Source organism: Mauremys reevesii, linkage group 1, assembly GCF_016161935.1.
Source record: "Mauremys reevesii isolate NIE-2019 linkage group 1, ASM1616193v1, whole genome shotgun sequence".
NCBI lineage: Eukaryota > Metazoa > Chordata > Testudines > Geoemydidae > Mauremys > Mauremys reevesii.
Genome location: NC_052623.1, coordinates 204220489 through 204244995, shown reverse-complemented (window position 1 = coordinate 204244995; position 24507 = coordinate 204220489). Strand labels below are relative to the sequence as shown.

Genomic DNA, 24507 nt, shown 5'->3' with positions numbered 1-24507 from the left:
ATTAGTCAAGAGTCTGTGGACCAAATCTTCAGCTGGTATAAATCATCTTACTATGTCTGTTTGCAATGGAGCTATGCCAGTTCACACCAGCTGAGGATCTGCAGTCAATAGATCTACTCCGATTTACACCAGCTGGAGATCTAGTCTTTGCACATCTCTCTCTCTGCAAGTTTGCATCTTTTTGTTTTTGACTTGTATAATTCACACTTCTGTGAATCAAAAATTAATATAAATATGTATTTAAATTTTTTGATCCAGTTTTTAAAAATCAACTGACCCTTTGGTTATTTGCAAATTAAAGACTACAGCAGTTGTGGATGAGAATATGAAAGATAAATTGACTAGAAACTAAGGTGAAATTGACTGGTCTCTTTTTATTTGGGATTGAAATATAGAAAGTAAACAAACAGTGAAAATGGGGGGGGGAATCAGGTTTTTTTAAAAAAACTCTGCTTTTAACTATCTAATGTGCTGTTATTAACACAGGTAAGGAAATGAGTTTCTTAAGCATGTGATTTTTAACTTGTTGGTGTCATTTTAGTGGAATGAGAAAAGAAGACAAGGAAGGGAGGGCTAGGCGGGGAGGTCAAGCCAGTATGAGAGCTTGAGGTGCTTAAAGAGTTAAGGTCGCAGTCATCCTTTTCTAAAGTGATTTATGATGATGATGTGAAAAGTTTCAACCCCCTAAGAAATTTCCTCCGCCCTCCCTCAGTGAGTTGAAGTGGGAAGGAGGCGGTGTTCTGCTGATCTGTTAAATTCTTAGTGAAGTTTACCTCATTTCCAGTGGCGGCTGCTGTTTGAGTTTGGTTTAGATCAGGGCTGAGGTTATCCTGACATTTCTGGGATCACGTCTAGCAAAAAGGAAGAAAAAAAAGAAAAGATTGGGGAAAAAAAAGTGAGGAGAGAAAGAGCAAGCTAAAGGGGGCTTCTTTTCTCAACATTGCATTCCTGTGTTTTGCTTCAGCCTGGAAAATATATTAATCCCAGTGCTTTTCCTCTCTGGAAACAAAGGAGCTAAACTAGAGTGAGGAGGAAAGGAGTGATTAGAAGGATCATGGAACTTTAAAAGAGAGAGATTCAGAAACAGCTGAGAGTTCACTTTTATTAGATGAAATGTGTCTCTCTGTGTGTGTGACTGATACAGAAACAAGACAGACCTGCAGGTAAATGGAGCAGCAAAGATCACAAAGGAAATTCCCTTTCGCCTCATCCCACTTGTCAAGAAAGTGAAGAAAAACAAAAAAGTAGAAGCTCCACAGTGAACCGGACATTCTCTGGAGTCTGTTTTGTTACATAAAAACCAGTGAGCTGCAGCAAAACTCCATGGCATTGCTCTCCCTCTAAAGAAAGGGCTGGGATACACGTATCTTGAACAGAAACTTTCCTGAGAGGGTAAGTTTTAAGTTAAAAACAAACTCTTGGCTTACCACCTCTGAGCCTCTGTGTGTGTGTGTGTTTGTGTGTGTGTGATGTAAACATAATTATTGTATTTTTTTACTTATTTGGATAGATAGATAAATAGATTCATGTTATAGACTGATTATCTCATTTTTTGCCTAAATTAATCTACTTTGTGCTTTTCTAGAAATAGCCTCCAAAGTTTTTTATAGAAATACCATGGCAGGACTAAGTTGTATTTAGTACTTTATATAACTGAAACTTCCCAGTCTATGTGCTGTTCTCTGGTCACTAAGAAAGTGCAAGATCTATCTGTCGATGTCTATATCTAAAATTCTACTGTTAACATTTAACTTTTCTCCTCATTTCTTTTGAAGTGGATCGCACAATGAACTGGACACTCATTCTGAGTTTAGCCATGCTGTGGGCAACACGGCTAGAGTGTGACTCTGAGAAGACCGTGAGGCTAGCGGACAGAGAGAGCCATGGAATTAGTTACTTGCCTCTCTCTCACAGGGCTAGCAATGGATCGCTCCCCTTCCTGAGAAGGTCAGAGGCATCCCAGAGGAGTTGGACGCCTTCATTAGGGAATCTCCAACGTCCTGTTGCCAAGAGGGATACTCCGGCATCAAAAAATGTACAACCTGACCTGCTGCGAGATGAAGTGCCGGCCCAGGCCAGGAGCGTCAGGGCCAGAGTAAGGCAGACACAGAGACACACCACTGCAGCCAAACATCCCCAGCCTCAGATGATCAAGGACGAGGGGAAGTCTGCCGTGTCTCGGTCACGGATTGTACGTTTCCCTTCAGGGTCCAGTTCTCCCAATGTCCTGGCCAGCTTTGCCGGCAAGAACAGAGTCTGGGTCATCTCTGCCCCTCATGCCTCTGAAGGCTACTACCGGCTCATGATGAGCCTGCTTAAGAGTGATGTCTACTGTGAACTGGCCGAGAGGCACATCCAGCAGATTGTGTTGTTCCATGAGGAAGGGGAGGAAGGAGGGAAAGTCAGGAGGATAACCAGTGAAGGGAAAATCCTGGAGCAGCCTCTAGATCCCAGCCTCATCCCTAAGCTCATGAGCTTTCTGAAACTGGAGAAGGGGAAATTTGGCATGGTGCTGCTGAAGAAGACCCTACAGGTGGAGGAAAGGTATCCTTACCCTGTAAGGCTAGAGGCCATGTACGAAGTTATCGACCAGAGCCCCATCAGGAAAATTGAGAAGATGAGGCAGAAGGGCTTCATTCAGAAATGCAAAGCTGCCGGGGTGGAGGGGCAAGTGGTGGAGGAAAGTAACAATGGTGGCAGCACCAGACCTACATCAAGTGGTGGACAAGTCCAGCTGTCGGTAAGGAAGGAGGAGCCCAGGAGAAGCAATGCTCAGCCAACAAGGAGCAAAACAGTGAGGAAACTAATCACAACCACCGTGGCTCCTCTTCCCCCTACAACGAGGGCCATCACCCTCCCTCCCACAACCACCACTACCCAGGCAACCACCCGCACAGTGATGCTGCCGAGCAGACCTATCACCACAGTCACACCCCTTCCAACCACTCAGAGAACTTGGACCCCAAAGTCACACACCACTTCCGACTATGATAGGCTGCCCACAGCGCCCCAGGCAACTGCCCCACGGGGAACAGCCACTGATGATTTCTACTCCCCTGTGTGGAATGAGAACCGCAGAGACAGGCAGCATGGTCACCCGGAGAGACACCCAGTAGCCACCCGGAGACCTGGCAAAGTTGCCAGCTATGACAGCTACACAGAGGCTCCTCCGGCCGCCTCAGAGCACTACACGAGGGCAAACGCAGGTAGATTTAGAGACAACCGTACAGACCGGAAGGACTATATACACCGGGATCCCAGTGTCATGCCAGGCCAACACAAACCAGCCAAAGCCAAGCCACCTAAAAAGAGAACCCAGGAAAAGATCCTGAGCAATGAATACGAGGATAAATATGACCTGAGCAGGCCTGCTGTTCCCCACTTGGAGCAAGAGATCGCAGCAGGGAATGTCCCACCGAAGAAAGGGAAAGAGACAAAGAAGCATGACCGACCAGACAAGCCTGAGAAGAAGAAGAAGAAGGAGCGACCCGACAAGCTGCAGAAGAGCGAGAAGCAGGCCAAGAAGGACAAAGCTGAGAAGAAGAACAAGCAGGACAAAGATCGCAGCAAGAAGAACAAGAAGGGGAGCAGGACTGAGAACGAGGGCCACCTGAAGCCAAACACAAAGCCTTTTGTTCAGCCCTCCAGGAAATCGGTGACAAACCTCCTGGATTTTTTTGAAGGCAAACGGCGACTCATTGTAAGTAGCATGTTCCTGAGCATTATCACCTCACCCATTAAAATAATTCTCCCCCCCTAGTGAGACTGTAGTGAATGGGAAATCTGGGGTGGGGTTATTTTTTTTAACATTGTTTTTTACAATGGCGGTGAAAGGTACCAGCCTGACAGCTTTGGAGACGAAGGCCTCCAGTGGGGAAGCTTGCATCACTGCCCTCTGCACTATGCCTGTTCTTAACCTTGCATTGGTGGGACTCTCTCTCGGGGCGAAAGGGGAGTTCATCATCCATGGCCCATTCACTCCTTGACCTTCTGCTGCAACAGCCAATAAAGGGCACCAATCATGTTGGCATCTTTGATATGGTGGACAGCTGTCTGCGAGGAGTTGGACCGGAGCATTCTCATTTGCTTTGCAAACAGTAATCATTGTTTTGGCTCTGTATGGTGATGGGCTCTATATCTGGGATGATTAATGAAATGAGGTTGCAATGTGGGTTTTGTCCATCAACCAAATTGGGATGCTTGCTGGTGTTACCACTACCCTCTACATTCCAGTTCCCAGCATGCTCTGCCAGCTGACATCTGTTTCATAGCGATGCTAGTGTCCAACCTCTGGAAACAGGCCAAGTGGTTGGGCACTGCTTATGGGCATGTGTGAGCACGTATACAGGCTGAAGGTAGAATTTTCAAAGCTGCCATTAATTTCTGATGGGAACTGGGCATTCAGTTTTCTCTGGCGAGCCCACCCTATGCTAGTTTAATTACAACAGGCTCTTCGGGTGAGGTTCCAAGGCTTAGAAACTGAGCACAGCTTGGGAGCTGCTTCTCCCAGGGTTTAATAATATTGTATGTTTTTCCATTGTATGTATCTAAAAACATTTCACCTGTGAAAGGGAACAGTTCAAATGATTTCTTTGGTAGGCAGCATTCGCTTTAAAGGTTCATTTTGAAAAGTAGCTCTTTGAAAAATAGCATTGTGGGAGCTCCTCATTCAGTCTCACAGGTTAGCTCAGTTTACAAGGATTTTCCAGTGGCCAGTGTCACCAACAGCACCAGGGCTCCAAAAATCCAGCCAGGCTCTTCCTGCCCCTTATACCATCACCTGTAACAAAGATTCTGCCATTTGCCATGGGAGTTCAGTTGACAGTTCCGCTGATGATGCATGAGACAACACAGAATCCAACTTTCTCTCCCCTACTTGTATTAGCTCTGCAGGGCTAACAGGAATAAATGCGCTAGAGCAGTGGTTCTCAAACTAGGGCTGCCGCTTGTTCAGGGAAAGCCTTGGTGGGCCAGGCCGGTTTGTTTACCTGCCGCCTCTGCAGATTCACCCAATCGCAGCTCCCACTGGCTGTGGTTCGCTGCTCCAGGCCAATGGGGGCTGCAGGAAGGGCAGCCAGCACATCCCTTGGCCCACGCCACTTCCTGCAGCCCCCATTGGGTTTGGAGCAGCGAACCATGGCCAGTGGGAGCTGCGATTGGGTGAATCTGCGGACGCGGCAGGTAAACAAACCAGCCCGGCCCACCAAGGCTTTCCCTGAAAAAGTAGTGGCCCTCGTTTGAGAACCACTGCACTAGAGAGAGAGAGAGAGAGATCCAAACCAAAACAGCAGATTTGAACAGCACTGAATTTTGGAAACAGGGAGGGGGCCATGTGTTTGAAAAAAACCTGATCTTGGGGAATCTGAATTTTGCAAATGACCCTAGTCTTAATACTTGGCCAAACCAAGACCACAGATCAGAACTGCCCTGAAGTTTAGGGTCTTTGAAACCTGGCTTTAGTTCTGAACTTTGTGTCTTCCAAAAATTAGTGTTACATCAGGCCAAAAAAAGTGACGAGTACAAAATAGAAATCACAGAAGCCAGACAACCACTGCTTTCCTCCCCAAGGACCATGGTGACTCATCACTCAGTCTGGAATTTGAATCTCCTGATATCAGATCACTTCTCAGCTGGAGCTCAGAAATGAAATGAGTCGTCCAGTCTTGGGTAGTCGGGCCAGAACAGGCTGCAGGCAAACACTGCTACCAAGCTGCATTAGAATTTGTCACAGTGCGGTACTACCAGTAGTCTCCTCCTTCTGGAAGCTAGATTCATTATGCAGTAGTCATTAATGGAGGTGATGTTGGAGATACAGCACATGGCTCTGCCTTTGTTTTATGTGACACATGCACAAGGTAGATTAAAGGTAACTGAAATCTGGATCTACTGACATTTCAGGCCCCTTAAAATAAAAACCACCTTTCTTTGCACCCTTTCTCTTGCACTCTTTTCCCCAAGCAGACTTTTCTATCCAACTCAGCTACCTCTTTCTCTCGGGTCCAATTCTCCCAGGCAGTTGCCCCAGATGTACAGTTCGCTTACATTCCTGAGTCCTTGATCTTCTACCCAAAAGAATCAGCCCAGGCCTCTCTAGTATCAGCTCTGCCTGTGCTGTTTCCCACTGCTCTGCTACACTGTTCCCTTTGGGCCACTCGGATGACGGGACCTGGCTCCAAAAGATCCTGTCTCAATCCTCCTCCCAAACGTGAAGTTAGAGAGAGAATTGCTGCTTATGGTGGTTCAACCAGCCACTTCATAGGGGCGGGTTAAGTGCTACAACTGGCTAAACAGAGAGTTGGGCTCAAATTGCAGATTCTGATCTGAATTTCAAATGTCCAAAAGTTTGTAGGGTGTTCAGAGCAAGGGCTTTGGTTCATCCCTTAATAGATATAGGCTACTACTGTAATATCTGTATCCACATCTTGATCTGGATTTTGAAACCCCACCCTGGTTCAGATCTGTGGTCAGAAAGTTTTGCCTGAGGGAGTTTGGTTTTTGTGTATTATTCTGTGGTGATGAAGTGAAGACTGAGGGTTTGTATGTAGCATTTCATTCACACACACAGAGGACATAGGCAAGTAGCAGTTATAATGCAACCTAAAATTAAACCAATAAGTAAATCCCTGTTTGTTTTGCAGAGAATGCCAGGCTATTTTAAAGCTATGATTTGAGGTTTGCTTTGCCTCCCACTTTATCTGACAAGATTTGCCAGAGTGAGACAAACTCGTTGCTCACTTATACCCATACAGTTACACTGGGCCAAATTCTGCATTCATATCCACACACTGGCTGTGAAACTGGGCGCAGAACCTGGTTCGTTTTCTGGTACTTATTTGAGTTCTCAAACAATATTTAAAATACTTCTTTTTAAGCATTTTACTGCAACTTTAAAGTAACATGACTTGTGCTTATAGATTAGTAATCAAATCGTCTTGTGTTCATATAACCTCTATGGGCCTGAGTCTCATTTACACTAAAGCACTTTTTCATCACCAGGGTGATGTAAAGGAGCCTCAATATAAACGAGACTCAGGCCCTATAGTCCTATAGCTCGTCCTTGTAACTGAACATACTGATAAATTGTAATTATAAAGCATGTTTCATAAAAAGTATCCCAGAAAGCCTTACACAGTTAACAGAAGTACTTGTGGCACCTTAGAGACTAACAAATTTATTTCAGCATGAGCTTTCGTGAGCTACAGCTCACTTCTTCGGATGCATAGAATGGAACACACAGACAGGAGATATTTATACATACAGAGAACATGGAAAGGTGGAAGTATGCATACCAACAGGAAGAGTCTAATCAATTGAGATGAGCTATCATCAGCAGGAAAAAAAAAACTTTTGAAGTGATAATAGAAGGTGTGAGGAGAACTTAACATAGGGAAATAGATTCAATTAGTGTAATGACCCAACTATTCCCAGTCTCTGTTTAAGCCTAACTTAATTGTATCTAATTTGCATATTAATTCGAGTTCAGCAGTCTCTCTTTGGAGTCTGTTTTTGAAGTTTTTTTTGTTGCAAAATTGCCACCTTCAAGTCTGTCACTGAGTGGTTAGAAAGGTTGACGTGTTCTCCCACTGGTTTTTGAATGTTATGATTCCTGATGTCAGATTTGTGTCCATTTATTCTTTTGCGTAGAGACTGTCCGGTTTGGCCAATGTACATGGCAGAGGGGCATTGCTGGCACATGATGGCATATATCACGTTGGTAGATGTGCAGGTGAACAAGCCCCTGATGGCATGGCTGATGTGATTAGGTCCTATGATGGTGTCACTTGAATAGATATGTGGACAGAGCTGGCATCGGGCTTTGTTGCAAGGATAGGTTCCTGGGTTAGTGTTTATGTTGTATGGTGTGTGGTTGCTGGTGAGTATTTGCTTCAGGTTGGGAGGCTGTCTATAAGCGAGGACTGGCCTGTCTCCCAAGATCTGTGAGAGTGAGGGATCATCTTTAAGGATAGGTTGTAGATCTTTGATAATGCGCTGGAGAGGTTTTAGTTGGGGGCTGTAGGTGATGGTTAGTGGTGTTCTGTTATTTTCTTTGTTGGGCCTGTCCTGTAGTAGGTGGCTTCTGGGTACTCTTCTGGCTCTGTCAATCTGTTTTTTCACTTCAACAGGTGGGTATTGTAGTTTTAAGAATGCTTGATAGAGATCTTGTAGGTGTTGCCGACCCCTGGCTCAGATCCTCAAAGGTATTTAGGCATATAACTCCCATTGAAATCAGTGGGAGCTAGGCACCTCAATACCTTTGATGATCTGAGGCTATGTACCCAGTGTTCCTGCCTCTATAAACAAATGGATGTGAGGGTGGGTCGGCCTACCTACTCCCACCTCGATGGGTTGGGCTGGAAAACTGACTGGATTCAGAAAGGCAAAGATGTAAGAGGGGAGTAGGTTGTTCCTGGTTAGCAACTTACTCTTCTCCTACCAGCACAACAGAGGAGCACCAGAGTGACTGTGTCTTGGAGGGGTGTCTCTGGGGCTATTCCTCTAGCTGACCTATCACCTTTTGCTCGGGGCTGGGCCTAAAGACACAATCTATCCCTAAACAAATAAATGTAAGTTCCTGAACTGCTGGCTATTGTGTAGAAGAGAAACCTCAAGGGGCAAGCACTAAGATACTGTTCCGCTTTGGAGAGCTGCTCCTCTGACATAGGGGCTCGCTATGGCTTTGTTCCGAAACTAATCAAACTCTTTGTCTCTGCCATCCCCTAGCTGATCACGACCCCCAAGGCCGACAACACCATGTACGTGCAACAGCGAGACGAATACCTGGAGAGTTTCTGCAAGATGGCCACAAGGAAAATCTCAGTCATCACAATTTTTGGCACCATGAACAACAGCAGCATGAAGATTGACCACTTTCAACTAGGTTCATTTTTTTTACATATTTATTTCTCTCCTGTCTCTTTTTTTAAGGTGGGCCGAACATGGTGGAGGGAAGGGAGAAACCCAACTGGGATTAAAGTCTAAGAGAAATCCTTTGTTGTGGCAACTTCCCCCCGCCTACTGCCTGCACTTTGTATTTACATAGCTGTCTCTGGTATTTCCCATGTTTAGGTTTCCAGCACTGTAAGGTGAAATGTGTGGTAGTTTCTAATGCCAGTGGAAGAGTAGAAAGCAGAAAAGTATGACCGGGGGAGGGCAGGATGATCATTTGGTTCAGGCCTGTAGACATCCCACGTATTCATCTCTTGGGGTAACTGAATAGTTACATTTCCATGATATCACTGGATTTGTTTTGCAGACCATCAGCAGCAAGTGGCTGGCTACAGCCTGTTAGGCTTTAAGAACTGCCACAATAAATTGGCCAGTGTCACACACAGGAGTCATTTCACAACGGAGGGGGAAATTGGTTTCGATTAAATAAAAAGTTCCTCACAACTCAGACCAACCCAATTCCCATTCTGAAGTTCCAAATGGTTCCCTTCCTGTTGCTGAATGTTACATTTTCTCCTCCCTTTGCACTTGGTTTGGTTGGAACAGATTTGGAAGCACCCTTCCAAAATGCCATGCAAAATGCATTCCTCACAAACATGGGCTAAAACCAGGACAGACAGGAAATCTTACTAGACAGCTATTGTGTCAGAGTTCCTTCCCTTCTCTGAATCAGCTCTCTCCTCTCCAGCAAATGTCTGATTTTTAGCATGCCCACAGAATGAGTGTTCTCAGGCATGGTCATTGTAAGGGTGTGCTTTTCAGTATTTCCCCCACTTTGTTAAACATGTTTTGCCTAGAGATGGACCCCAACCAAACAGTGCAAAAATTCGGGGAAGGTAGTTTGAATCGGGTGCTGAGCGCAGCTTTAGTTTACTTTGTGGTGCGGATATTCTTTTGGCTATCTGGAGCCTTTTCATTCTCTTAGAAGGGGCTCAAGCAAACGTGCTTTCTTTACTCATAAAGCAATGTACAACCAGCCTGGCTACTGTCGGTGGCTGGTGTAAAGTTGTTCAGCTCATGGTACTATGCACCACCCCAACTGTCAGTGAATGAACCCAGGGTTCTTCTAGATACTTTGTTCAGCCCATGCATATTCCACTAAGCATCTAAACCAGCTACACACACCCTCTGCTGCCTTCTTTAAGGGGGGCATCTTCAAAGTGCCAAATGATAGCTGGGTATCCAATTCCCTTAGGCAGCTTTGCAAATCTGAGTGTACAAGTTCAGGTCCTGATGCAAAGCCTACTGAACTCAGTGGGAGTTTTTCTGTTGACTTCAGTGGGTTTTGGACCAGGTCCTTAGTTCCCAGTCCAGCAAAACACTTAAGCTTATGTGTAACTTTAAATATGTGAATAATCCCATTGATGTCAAATAGGGCTACTCCAGGGGTGTAGTCCTGAATGGGCAAGTACTGGTACTATCAGAATGCCCCAAGCGTGGGAACACCCCTGCCAGCATGGCCTCGGACGCACAGAGCATGCAAGGTCACACTGTGCAGAGGATGCCATTTTACTCTACAAAATGGTATCCTCTATAGGCCATGACCTCGGACGCACAGCGCATGTGAGGTCATGCTGTGTGTAGGATGCCATTTGACAACAAAATGGTGTCCTCCATGCGGCAAAAGTGCCGGTATGTCATTTCAGCGCAATCCGGCCCCACTACATCACAGGGCTGCTCTATGCTTAAAGTTACACATGGGTTTATGTGCTTTGCTGGATTGCAGCTTTTGAAGAGTTTATATAAGCTGAGGCTACACTTGCAGTTCAAAGCGCTGCCGCAGCAGCGCTTTGAAGCGCTAAGTGTAGTCAAAGCGCCAGCGCTGGGAGAGAGCTCTCCCAGCGCTGTCCGTACTCCACCTTCCTGTGGGGAATAACGTACAGCGCTGGGAGCCGCGCTCCCAGCGCTGGGGCTTTGACCACACTGGCGCTTTGCAGCGTCGCAATTTGCAGCACTGGAGAGGGTGTGTTTTCACACCCTGCTGCAGCGCTGCAAATTTGCAAGTGTAGCCATGGCCATAGAAACTATTGCTCTTTCTCATAGCTCTACCACATCAAACCCAGTTTCCTTTGGAAGTTTAGCTGTTTCTCCAAACTTCTTGGGTAAGGGAGACTGGCTGGAAATGTTATGAGCTCAGCTTTTTCATGGCATTTTAGGTCTGGTAGACAGCTGGTCTGAGGTTCAGGAAATTGTGACGGAATGCCTGCTACCACCCTGCTCCCTCAGAAGAGGCTCTAAGTCCCTGTGTCTGTGAGGGGTGTGACTCCCTGGGCCCATTTATTCCATCAAACATAATAGGAATTACCAGCCACTCAGAGTGGAGCACTGAAAGCAGAGTCTAGAGAGCATTTCTGTGTCTCTATAGCACACCTGGAGCAGGGAAAGCTCTTTCTAAGTAAGTCTAAGTTTACTCAAGATCACGCCATGCAGAATTAGGCCCATACACATGTCAATGCCCTGATAAGGATTATATGTAGTTGCAATCTGGCTAATAAAACAGAAATGCACTCTGTTTGACATACGCCATACTCCTTCTGCCTGTTCCAGGTTTAACCCAAACCCAGCAAAGTTCCAGAAACCATGCAAGTGTACGAGAGTGGAATCCTCAGATAGAAGAAAGAAACTAGGTGATGAAACACAGAAGGATTACAGGGTGTCAAGTATCAGGGGGTAGCCATGCTAGTCTGTATCCACAAAAACAACAAGTTGTCTGGTGGCACCTTGAAGACTAATAGATTTATTTGGGCATAAGCTTTCGTGGGTAAAAAAACTCACTTCTTCAGATGCATGGAGTGAAAATTACAGATGCAGGCATTATATACTGACACATGAAGAGAAGGGAGTTACCTCACAAGTGGAGAACCAGTGCTGGCAGGACCAATTCAATCAGGGTGGATGTAGTCCACTCCTAATAATAGATGAGGAGGTGTCAATTCCAGGAGAGGCAAAGCTGCTTTTGTAATGAGCCAGCCACTCCCAGTCCCTATTCAAGCCCAAATTAATGGTGTTAAATTTGCAAATGAATTTTAGTTCTGCAGTTTCTCTTTGAAGTCTATTTCTGAAGTGTTTTTGTTCAAGAAAATAGTTACTTTTAAATCTGTTATAGAAAGTCCAGGGAGATTGAAGTGTTCACTTACTGGCTTTTGTAGGTTCATCTCAGCTAGTGACACGAGAAAAACAACTTGGTTAAAATAGAGCCCACCTGAACTTGTGCCAAAGCCTGAACCTTTTATATATTCAGAAAATAGGAATTTATTTTTCTTTTTTCCCCTTTTCATTTTTTATTTGGTCCTGTCTGGCTTCTTGTCAGGACCAGAAGCAGCAATATCTCCCAAGGAGAGCTGTGCTGGCAATATTGATGGCCTAACCAGATGCACTAGTATCCAGCACAGTGGAGTCCCAGTCTTGGATGGGGCCTTCCTGCACTACTGTAAAACAAATACTAAATGATAATAATATAATAATCTCATGCAAGAATCTCTTCTCCTGAAATTTCCAGCTTAAGGACATGCTCTAGCTCAACCAAAATATATGGGCTTGATGCAGGAATCAATGGGTGAGGATTTCTGGCCTGTGTTGTGCAGAAGGTTGGATTAGATGATCATAATAGTCTCTTCTGGCCTTAAAATCTATGGATCTAAAGGAAAGCATAGATTTAAATCTCTCACCAGACACTAGTGAGCACTACTGACTGAACTCATAAAGTCTCCTTCAGAGTTGGCCTCATTCAATGCACATCTGAAAAGATACACACATTCAGTAGCAGGTTGGTTTCAAAAGCACTGGCTAGCTCTGCTCCTATTGTATCCCAGGAGAGTCTCCCAACTGACTTCCCTAAGAGCAGAGTTAGGTCAGTGCTGAGTGCTTTTGAAAATCCTACTCCAATTAGCCACATATGCATGGGCTGCACAGCCCACCTTCACTCCAAATGCTAGGACCTCATGTTAACAAACTAAGCATTGTACCCAAGACTACAATCCACATTGCTTAGGTCCATAGCCAATACTTAATGCACTGAGCCACTGTTCTGCTCATCCAAGCAACTCAACCTCGCTGTGACCTCATCTAAATCCTCTCCCCAAGCCCCTAAGTAGCTGGGCTGGGCACTGTGGAGATGTATGTGAGGGAGGGAGGAAACGAATTCTTCCCCTCAGTGGCAGAACTGCTCTGTGGCTGCTACTGAAGCCGTGAGGGTGCCAGGGTTCCTACATTCCTGCTGTGACCCCTCCAAAAAAGGTGGAAAGAGAGCAGCTTCCATGTGGCAGTAGATCATGTGGCCCCTCTCAATCCTGCCCTATCTTTGCACAGCTGAATGATGCTGGTCCTGCTGCTGGAGACCATCTCTGGCCGTGGAGGTTGAGGGCAGGTGGTGAATAACAGAGTGGTCTTGAAATGGACCCCTGGGTTCTCTGGCTAGTAATCTCTTCCCAGTTTGCAAAAATGTCTAGTTCTGTCTCCTGCTCCTGCCTTTAACTTCTAGTCTTACTCTCTGCCTTAAGCTATCAGTCGTCAAGAGGAGCGTTGTCAAATAGTTTGTCTTCTCTGGGCTCCCCTGAAGAGAAGCCCTAAAATGTCACCTCAGTGTTGACATTTGCAATATTAACAAAACAAATAGTGCCATGGTTATAGACACATGGTTAATGTTTGTTTTACATTTATATGGTGTCAAGTAACCTACCACTGAGCGGGCTGCAGTCACATTTCTCGCTGTTCTTTCTTGCCCTACTCTATTGAGATGGTTTGTCTTTGCTTTGCAGAGTTGTTTGCATTTATTAATAATTAGTATTAGTAATAATTAGTATATGTTTTAGAAGTCACATTTTATAAGAACATAGGACTGGAGGGGATCTCTTGGGTCATTGTGTCCAGTTCCCTGCTATCACAGGTAATCCCATCATATAGTCCCATTCAAAAATTTATCAAGCTCCATTTTACAATGTTTAAATTTTAAAATTTATCTTGCTCCTGCTGTTCCTTTTGGAAGGCTGTTCCGGAAACTCACTCATCAGATGGCTACAAACTTTCTTCTGCTTCCCAGCCTAAGTTTACTCCTGGCCAGTTTTACAATTTAAGAATACATGTATAAACATTTCATATGATTTACAGCTGTTTTAATAAATGGTAAAGTGATTGTCAGAGTCCAGGGACTCAATAGGCTGCTTATAACCAAGGCTTGTAATCAATGACATCATCTTCTACCGCTGTGCCTATGACCCTGTTTAGCACATATGAATCATGTCCATAACATGCTGTTAATCATGTACTAACCTTTCATAAACTATTTGTAAGTATACCCATAATAGAAAGTGTGACCACTGGAACATTCAGACTGTTGACTGTTTCTATTAGAAACAGGCCCAAGCTGCAAAAAGTTCAGATCCATATCTGAACAAGCAGGGGCGGCTCTAGACCCCAGCGCGCCAAATAGGCACGTGGGGCGGCCGTTTCCCGGGGGGGCGGCATTTGGCTCCGGTGGAGCTCCCGCCGGCATACCTGCGACAGGTCCACCGGAGCCCGGGACGAGCGGACCGGGCTCCGGTGGACCTGCCGCAGGCATGCCGGCAGGAGCTCCACCGGAGCCGCGGGAAGAGGGGACCCGCCGCGGGACCGGGGAAGGGCGGCGCAGCGCTCCGCGCTGCTTGGGGCAGCCTACTTTCTAGAGCCGCCCTGTGAACAAGATCCAGGGTTTTTGTGCATCCAGTTATAGAGACAATGGGCCTGCAGCGAGCTTTGAATCCACACTCATATCCCCCATAGCATGGAGATGTTCAGAAATGCATGAAAAAGAAAAGTAATGAATAGTGAACCAAACTGTTTGCAGAGATCAAATATTCTGATCAGTATAGTTTATCCAACTCAGCTTGCCTTGTCCCTATTCACTATTGTCTAATGGTTAGAGCAGGGGAGTGGGACTCCTGGGTCCTATTGCAGCTCTGCCATGGCTTGTTTCTGATTTAGGCAAGTCACTTAATACCTATGTCTCAGTTTCTCCATGTGCAATTGGGGATAGCAATATATACATCTTGGAGGGGGGGGGCTTCATTAATGATTGCAGTGTTTTGAGATCCTCAGGTGGCAGGTGCTATAGAATAGCATAGCACAGGTATTACTGTACTCTTTCACAGTTTACTGTGCCCCGCATTTCCTTTAATGGCATTTTTCATTTATTTATTTCTCTATTGCTACATGTTAATATGATTCCTGTGCTGTGAGATTTAATATATCTTATTGCTCCCGTTTCCACCTGCATTCTTAGGGAACTGCAATAGAAGATAGTGGGGGTACAGTATGATCTCACTCTCTATTGCATGTACCTTTTAATATCTCTTTTGGATATTACAAACACTTTGGATTATGCACCTTTTTCTTTCGGTGCTGTGTTGTGGTAATAGCCACTTTAAAGATGCCAGCTGAGGCAGAGTTAATCCCATTTAACAGGTGCTTCGTGTGCGATTGGGGCTTCCTTTACAGAAACTATACAAAACACTGCAGGAATGCTACTGTGTAGTGGAGTGTTTTAGATCCTTGCTGCAGTACTATAGAACAGCGCTATTGACACTGTGGCTGAGATTAAGATGATGATGACATTGCTATTTCAAACCTTTTTTAAGTCACCTGGCTATACCTTTATAATGGACTGGAATTTCTTATGATTTCTTATGGTCACTTCTTAGAAGTGATTTTTTTTTTTCTGGTGCATATGTGAAAGTGTCTGCAGGATCAGTTTGGTCATTTTGGTTATTCAGATGTAGGAAAACAAAAATAATGTTTTCACTTGTTAAAAATCTTTTCAGCTGTTTGAGATTTTGGTTAGTTTAGTTTTACTTTTGGGGGGGCTGCATGTGGGTAGCTCAAAGATGCTTTCTTTTCAAAATGAAAATACTGTCTCTGTGTCTTAGCAAGCCTTTTTTAATGTCTTCTGTGATCGCAGTAGAGATGAGTGTATTTACACAATCAGGCTTGACCTGCAGGCCTTTCTTTTTCAATTGTTGAGGGCTGGCATGGGGAAGTGTGTGTGTGTGTGTGTGTGTATGATCAGTAGGTGGCACTCAGTAGTAAATCAGTTCCCCAACATGGCACTAAAGGGTTGGACCTGCTGCCTTTTGGATGAAACAAAACAGCAGTCCTGGTCACGTGTGATCATTAATGATCCCATGTCAATTTTTGCAAGAATAGGGATGTTAACTCAGGAATTCTAACCAAAATCCAACTGTGCTAACTGTAATTTACAGTTTTAAATTCTCTGTGCTGTTTTACTTGGATATGTTGTTTTTCATAGAATATTGCAGTGCACTGTTAAATAAACACTACATACCATTCCAGAAGTGACTGCATTTCCGTTGTTGTGAAATATCTGTGAAGATCTTTGAGTTCCTTCAGGATAAACTCCATATGGCCTAGATTTTCAACAGTGACAGGCAATTTTGGATGTCCAGCTCAAGATACCTTTAAGGGGCCTGATTTTCAGAAGGTGGGGACTGAAAATCAGTCCGCTTTACGGTGCCACAAATTAGGCAACCAAAATCACTTCCCTTTTGAAAACCATGGCCCGTTATGACTGGTGAGAGCGAGAGCGGGTGATGTTTGGGCCCCTTTTGTATGACTTACGTGATGAAACTCATGAGAGTTTGCTCTGTGATTCCATGTTTATCAGCAGTTTATTTGCTTTTAAGATAATGAGAAGCCCATGAAGGTGGTAGAAGATGATGACCTAGTGGACCAGCACCTCATCAATGAGCTGAGGAAAGAATATGGGATGACCTACAATGACTTCTTCATGGTGCTGACGGATATTGACATGAGGGTCAAGGTGGGGAGTTGAGCTCTTTGAACATATAGGCATTGGAAAGCAGAAATATGCTGTGGACTGTTATGAGATGCACGAGAGAGGGTGGTTTGGGGCCTTGCCATTACTTGGAGGGTCAGAAGGATTTCATCAGCTAGAAGGTGGACAGCATGGGAGATTGACAGCAAACGGGAAGGGTGGAGGGCACAGTCCATCTTTTCAAGATGGGGAAACTCCAGTGGGAGGTCTGGGTTTGTGCTGGGATGGTGCTCTGGCAACTCACCACAAGCATAAAACTACCTCTATCTGGGGAGCTGAATGCAGCACGTGGTGTCCTGAAATGCAGCCTGGGGCTGCCATGGGATATAATGACACAACATGCTGATGCTGCATCGTATATGAATGATGTTCTAGGACACAGCATGATACTGCAAGATAACCTGATTCTAGTGAGCTGCATGCAGTGTCTTGACACACAAGTTTGTCCTACAAGGCAAACATTTAAAGCTGGAATCCTAAGAATAATCCAGTTCCTCACAATCAGACTCTGTGAAATCAGGGACAGTTTCCACCCTCTCTATCTCTTCTGGCAGTGGCATGTTATGTGCTTTGCTTGTAATTTGACCTATTCTTTACCTTTTATTTTATAGCAATATTATGAAGTGCCCATTGCAATGAAGTCGATATTTGATTTCGTTGACACCTTCCAGTCACGAATCAAAGATATGGAAAAGCAGAAGAGGGAAGGTATTGTCTGCAAAGATGACAAGAAACAGTCCCTGGAAAACTTCTTATCCAGGTATTACTTTCAGCACTGACCTGTTTCTAGCTGCTAGTGATAATTAATCATATTTAAAATATCTGGCATACTTTATTTTTAAGGAAAGAGGTTTTTTTTAATAGACTTCGCAATATTTATCATTTCCAGCAAATAATGAGATTTAACCACAGTTAACTCTGATACAGCTACAGCATACTCCTGTGGAGAGTACAGCCCTGGAAATGGGGTCTCCTGGGTTCTGTTTCCACAGGCTCACTGCACAGTCTTGGCCAAGATACTTCACTTTTCTGTGTCTGTTTCCACAGATAAAGTTAATCTGCTTCACAGGGGCAAGGGAGGATTAATTAGCTCATGTTTGTGCACTGCTTTGAACCTGTTAAGCTCTAAAATAACATTGCAATGTTTCTGTACTTCAGTCACTGGACGCCACATGCCACAATCTCATTATTTCAGCTGCAACTCCTTCCGTGCAGTGCAGATCACTGACTCCATTTTCCCTAACATCCTTCTTATCATGTCTGAAATAATTCTGCCTTTCTTTGCCCAGCGTTAGTCACCAGCCAGTATAAAAGAGCTGCAAATGCCTCCTGGAAAACATCTGAAAAAACCTGCTTAGAGAGACGGCTTTGCTCATGTAGTCTGTATATTCTGTATTACTCTTCTCCCCACAAAGCAAAACCCCTGGATGTAAACTGTGCCTGGACTTCGGAGAAATTCAGTTCTGAAGTTAAATGTTGCAGCTCTGACCCATCTCCATTACTGGGTGATCTGCACAAAAATGAGATCTCCTGTTGTTCAGGATTTCACCTGCTGCTGCTGCATATTCCTCCCCTATCATCAAAATCCTCAGTTTGTACTCTTATGCTTGATTGCTATGAAAATGACTGAGAGGACATTGAGGATTGTGACTCCAAGAGGAATAAGCAGCTGGGAGAGGTGAATGCATAAGTCATTGGTTCTTCAGAGAGAGAAAGTCTTTACCAGATCCACCACAGCTCCAAACTCCTACATTCCCCTCCTGCTTGGCTGTCAGAATGACTCATTCTACACCACCAAGAACCACCACACTTTGGGAACAGCTGTCCTAGGCAATAAAGAGCCTGTATACTAGCAGAGAAGGAAGCCACAAAATTGTGTTTCGCTAAAAATAGCCCTAGTAATAAAAAAAAAACAGGGGAAGAGAAAAGCAGAAATAGAGGATCTATAAACACAACTGTCTCCAAAGATGTTTTTTGTTTACTAGGAAGTGGGAATCAATGGGTCTTTAAAGGGTGGATAGATCGTGCCAGTCACTGAATCTGGCCTGGCCCTCAGCAGGGCTCATTTTATTTTGTCCATAAACTACCTCTCCCTGTGAATGAAACTGCTAGAACTGAGTCACCCCCTGCTGTCGCTCATCAGGGAAGTCAGTTAAACTATGTAAATATCATTCTTAATTTGCGTGAATGGCATGGAAGGAAACCACTAGTCAGAGCTGGCTTTGGGAACCCTTGAAACCCACAAATGTTCGTGGGGAGTGTCCATTGGGGGGTGGGGGGGCAGTCTGAGCTCACTGACCAGACTGAGACCATTGACCTCCCTTGCAGACTAATGTAGAGGATGGAGGGAGGTTGTAGGGAAAAGAGGTTGAAGATCTGAATACAAAGCTGCCTGGAGGCTCTCAGATTCCAAATGCCAGACCTGCTGCTTATCAGAAATAAGGCTCTGTTGAAGGGGTATGTGGGTGCCAGTCCCTTACTAACTGTGGGAAGCACTGTATCCTCTATTATCTTCATCCTTGCACAGCTGAAGGCTCATGGTACAAGTTCCTTGGTAAAGTTCATCCCCAAACATCTACACTGGTGATGACAGCATAGGCTGAGTGAGTGATTCATTCCAGCAGAGCCAGAGGGTTGGGCTGAGTCAGGCCGGTACTTGGATGGAAGACCAAGGGAAAAGGGGACTCAGTGTATCAGACACGTTTGTGCATAAGGACTGCGGTTACTCTTCCATCTCCTGTAGAACCTCTCCCTCCGGCCTTGCTCCAATTCTGCCCCCCTTGTTTTTTATGAATTAACTTTGTGAATGTTTTTCTTGAATAAACAACTCCTGCAAGAGGTTCTCACCATTTATGAGCCAAATTCCAGCCTGATTTACACCTTGGTCCATGTGGCTGCATGGCTAGGTGCCATGGCAGAATCTAATCCAAAATTTCCATCCTAAGCCCCTACTTATAGCTAGGATGGGGCTTTTCCCATGTTAAGTTTTGAAAATATCACAAAGAAGATTTTTGGATATTTTTTTTTAAAGGGTGACATGATTTTTGCCTTTCTTTCACTCCGCCCACGCGCTCCCACATAGGCTTCCTCCTGCCAGCAGGGCACTCTTCAGGGCTTAAGGCTCCCTCCGGGGAATCTCTCTCTTCAGTCGTACGGGAATGAAGAAGTCAGGCCCTTGATTGCCAAACCACCAGACCAGCTGGTTAGAAGCTGCCCTCGATTTCTTCACTGTGCTCCATGGGGAAACGGATCCAAAGCCCATTAAAGGCAGTGGAAAGACTACAGCAGACTTAAGTGGGTGGCCCTGGGTGGGGAAGCAGGGCCATTACCTCATCAGCAGACCAGCTAGTCAAGAGCTGGCTTGAATCTCTTTGCTATGCAGTATGGCTGAGGAACTCAGCCATTGCTTCATCAGCTGGCATCAATAGCCTAAAAAACAATGTAACTTGTTTTTTTACTTAAAATAAGAAAAACACAACAGCAACTCCCTGCCCCAACAAAAGTCCTGCCTTTTGTCCCAGAAGGCCTTGATGTGACACAAGCACTGGCCTACTTAGAACCTCCCCAGAAAATTACCATGCGTGTAGACCTTTCTTTTTGGACTCAGCCCAAAAATTTCTAAAAGACAAACAGCTAGTTCAAAGTTGCCTGTGAATGGTGACATTGACAGGTTCTGAAGCTTTGGGATGTCTTATAGGCTTGTATCATACTGCTCAAAGTAAACACTGTTGTTGTTGTTACGTATTATAGCAACATCTGCCTCCATTTAAAAGAGCATTTCCTGGTACAAAAATATCCCTGCAGTTCTGTGAATTTCTTTAATCCTAATTAGTTTGGGATGGGGAGGCACCTTTACAGAGAAAAGTGTTGTTTTAGAATACTAAGTAACCTTTCATTTAGGTTTTTGAGACTGGTTACAAATCTTTCCTTGTCACCACCCTTCTTGGATGGAAAATGCCAGGTGGTCCTCACAGTGAAATGTTCAGTTAGAAGGAGCAGCTCTAATCCATATACAAACTGTATGACTGCAATCTGTTGGAGCTCTTCTAGCAGCATAGAACTTGAAAGCTAACGTGTATTGTGAGAAATTCTATGGTGATTTTTCTGTCCCAGTCTGCAATACAATTCCCAGTGCCATTATATCAACTAGAGATGGCAATGGGTAAAGATCTTGAGATATGGAGGGTCAAGATGGCTGAGCATTCAAAATTCAGATGCTTAGTCAAGATGTTTGAATATGCAAAATTGAGATTAGGCTTTATCCTCTTCCAGTCCTGGACAGAACTGGGAAGAACATAGGTATGACAATTAGAGACGAAACTAAACTCCTAAATCCAGCACCCCCAAATATTGTAAGTGTTCAGATTTGGACCTGGACCCTCAAGTTACATCTGGCCTATATTCCTCTACTGCAAAGGTTCCCAAATGCTGGTCTGTGGAACACCTGATTCTGGTCCACAGGGAGCTGGCTAGTCACATGGTGCTGGCTCCTCCTTGTTCCAACTGCTAAAATGAAGCCAAGAGTACACTCAATACTTTTCTCTCATAGCTATATATATATGGCTCCCATTACCCCACTATCTGAGCATCTCACAGTCTTTATCACATTTACTGTCCCAACACCCCTCTGAGGTAGGGCAGTACTATTACCTACATTATACAGGATGAAGAACTGAGGCAGAGAGAGAGAGAGACTAAAATAACTTACCCCAAGGTTACACTGGAAAGCTAGGGTGGAGCAGGGACCTGAACCCATGTCTCCTAAGTCAGCACGCTAAATCACTACACCATCGTTCCTCTCATCCTCCTTTTCCATGGAAGAAATTGCTCTAGTTGCCACAGGGACATTGTACTCATAAATGGGAGGGGGAGGTGGTTTGTACATTCATGAATGTTGGGGGGAGGTGATCATGACAAACAGGAGTGGAGGAGATAAACCCTTTATTAAGATGGGTGCCACACCATGAAATTAATAGAGAATCCCAGCTGTAAATGGGATGAACCAAAGTCCTAGATCTGAACACTACCTGAACTTTGAGACAACTCAGGTCTGGATACAAACTTTGCAGCTCAGGCTCCATCTCTAATTCGAATACAAATAACGAATGAAAACATTGACCAAACATTTGGGAACCTTCATAAACATATGTCTTGAATTTGGTTCTAGAGTCAAATATAAATCAGAGAAGGGAGTGTTGGGGGAGAGCTTGGGTTTATTTTTAAGCTGCTTTGCCCATCCCGTTTCTCATTCTTCATCTCTTGCCTTCTTTCCCTTCTTCCTCTAGCACAGCGATACGCAGACCTCAGTGTTCAGGAGTCAAATTAGCAATCAACATTACCCAAACGAGCCACAGTAGTGTGAATAATGGGGGAAATATTTAGTTTTTTGTATATTATTCTCACAACAAATAAGTTAATAATTTAGTGCAAGTTGATAGCTTAATAACATAGTAAAAGTATCCTGATTGGTTAATAACAGACTGGTTAATACTTAAATCACACAGTGTTTTAATATCAAATGCTGTAAAGAGTTGCAGGAGACACATTAAAGAGCCACTTGTGGTTAAAAGCCGCAGTCTGAGTGTCCGTTCTGTAGCACATCTCCTCTAAGTTCTCAAAGTCTACATCTGCTTTGCAGCTGGTGGCGTAATTTCCAACTTGGGTAGACATACACACGCTAGTTTTGATCAAGCTAGTGCACTAAAAATAGCCATGTAGCTGTGGCAGTGTGATGGGCTAGCCACCCAAGTACGTACCTAGGGTCTCAGATAGGACTGTAGTTGAGGCAACTAGCCCATGCTGCTGCCAGTACCACTGCTATTTTTAGCACACTAGCTTACCAAACCTACCTCCACTGCAGTATGGACATACCCCCAAATATGAACTATGGAGCAATAATGAAAGCTGAGTTAAGCTGTTTTTCTATAATTCTATAACCCCTCCAAGCAAGTTAGGGGAGCACATTCAGCACCTAAGTTAACACTAACAAATCTTTTAAAAATGCTTCCCCACTAGAGATGGGTGGGAATTTTCCTTCAAAATGATGTTTTGACATAAAATGCAATTTCTGCAAAAATCAAAATTTTCATTTAGAAAGTTTTGAATTTGCCAACATTTTTCAATTTTCCATCAGGAAAAAAAAATGAAACATTGTTGCAGGTGAGGTCAGTTCATTTTGTGGAACTGAATAGAAACATTTTGTTTCATGTCAGTTCGACATTAAACTACTTACGGTGCTGCAGTACCTCATCGGAGTTGCCGTTTGGAAGCTTCAAGGGCCAGGCTCCTGGGTCAGACTACATCTTCCATGATGCACTGTGGTTCCCTTAGGAGCAAGATGCATTGCGCATCATGTGAGTCAAAGTAGCGTCTAATGGGCCCCCTTGGCTGCTCCATAAAGCACTTTGAAGGTTGTGAAATACCATATCTACACTGACCCCTCAATTAAAAACAATGCACAGGGTGCTTGAGGCAGCACAGAACAATGCTTCTCTGTTGTGTTCTCATCTCTTTCCAGGTTTCGATGGAGGAGGAGGCTGCTGGTGATCTCTGCTCCCAACGACGAGGACTGGGCCTATTCCCAGCAGCTTTCTGCCCTCAGTGGACAGGCCTGTAATTTTGGTAAGTTAGATTGTACTATGCTCTTGCTCCCCACACCACATCCTTCCAGAGTGCCATTTGGGGATGGATTCCTTCACTCAGATCTAAATCCTGACAGTCTGAGGAGGTCTGTCCAACTGAAAACTTAACCGAATCCACCCAGCTAGGGATGAAAGAAGACAAACCTCTGACATGAACCGTAGTAACCGCTGCCACCCAAGCATACCATTGGGGGTGCTGATACCTCCTCTGAAATCCCTCATTTAGATTAGGGAAAGGTTAAGTCCCTTAGACTCTCTCTCTGATGGGCATTTTAGCAATAGAACAGCCCTGGGCTTGTCCATCTTGTTGTCACAGCTCAGCAAATTAGTGGTATAAGCAAGTTGTGCTTATAGGAACCAATAATCAGCCCAGTACAGAGCCAGGATGGGCAGCAAGGAGATGCATGGAAGGATGGAGAGAGCTATGTTCTTTCCTTCCTCATCCCAACTATGCAAAGCATCTTCATGGAGGCCACTTCAAGCCCCTTAGCATGAAGAGCCCACAGGGCGCCCATAGCCCTTACTGGAAAGGAAGAGCTAGAGGATCCATGCAGTGGGGGTTCCCTCAGCTCAGTCTATACCCTGTCCTACCCCTACCAGCCATGTAAATGGAGCAAGTACACCACTGCCCAGCTTTCTGGTGTGTAGCCTCCTCCATGCATCATAGCTCCACACTGTCTGGAGTCTTCTGTGCAGCTGTAGTGGCAGGGGCTAGATTTTGTCCTTGTTGAACGGCAATGTAGTGGAATGTCTTCTGTAGCATATGTCTCCAGCTGTTTCAGTGAATGTCAGTGGTGCCTGAATAAACAGGGATCCACACAATGTCACTTAGGGTATGTCTTCACTACCAGCCAGATTGGCGGGCAGCGATCGATCCAGCGTGGATCAATTTATCGCATCTAGTCTAGACACAATAAATCGATCCCCGAGCGCTCCCCCATCAACTCCTGCACTCCAGCTCTGGGAGAGGCGCAGGCAGAGTCGATGGGGGAGCGGTAGCAGTCGACTCACCGTAGTGAAGACGCCACGGTAAATCAATCTAAGTTACGCAACTTCAGCTACGTGAATAACGTAGCTGAAGTTGTGTAACTTAGA

At 44.8% G+C, this 24507-nt stretch overlaps 1 protein-coding gene across 1 annotated transcript in view; it reads left to right on the top strand.

Moving 5' to 3' along the window:
- Positions 1-717: 717 nt before the first annotated feature.
- Positions 718-24507, top strand: part of CCDC80 (coiled-coil domain containing 80) — a 32427-nt gene continuing 8637 nt past the window's right edge. Inside the window, exons 1-6 of the mRNA XM_039542659.1 lie at positions 718-1392; positions 1776-3700; positions 8722-8878; positions 16620-16756; positions 17383-17531; positions 23289-23392. Of these exons, the coding sequence (XP_039398593.1) occupies positions 1787-3700; positions 8722-8878; positions 16620-16756; positions 17383-17531; positions 23289-23392 (2461 nt within the window). The 5' untranslated portion in view covers positions 718-1392; positions 1776-1786. The remainder of the gene's footprint in view (positions 1393-1775; positions 3701-8721; positions 8879-16619; positions 16757-17382; positions 17532-23288; positions 23393-24507) is intronic.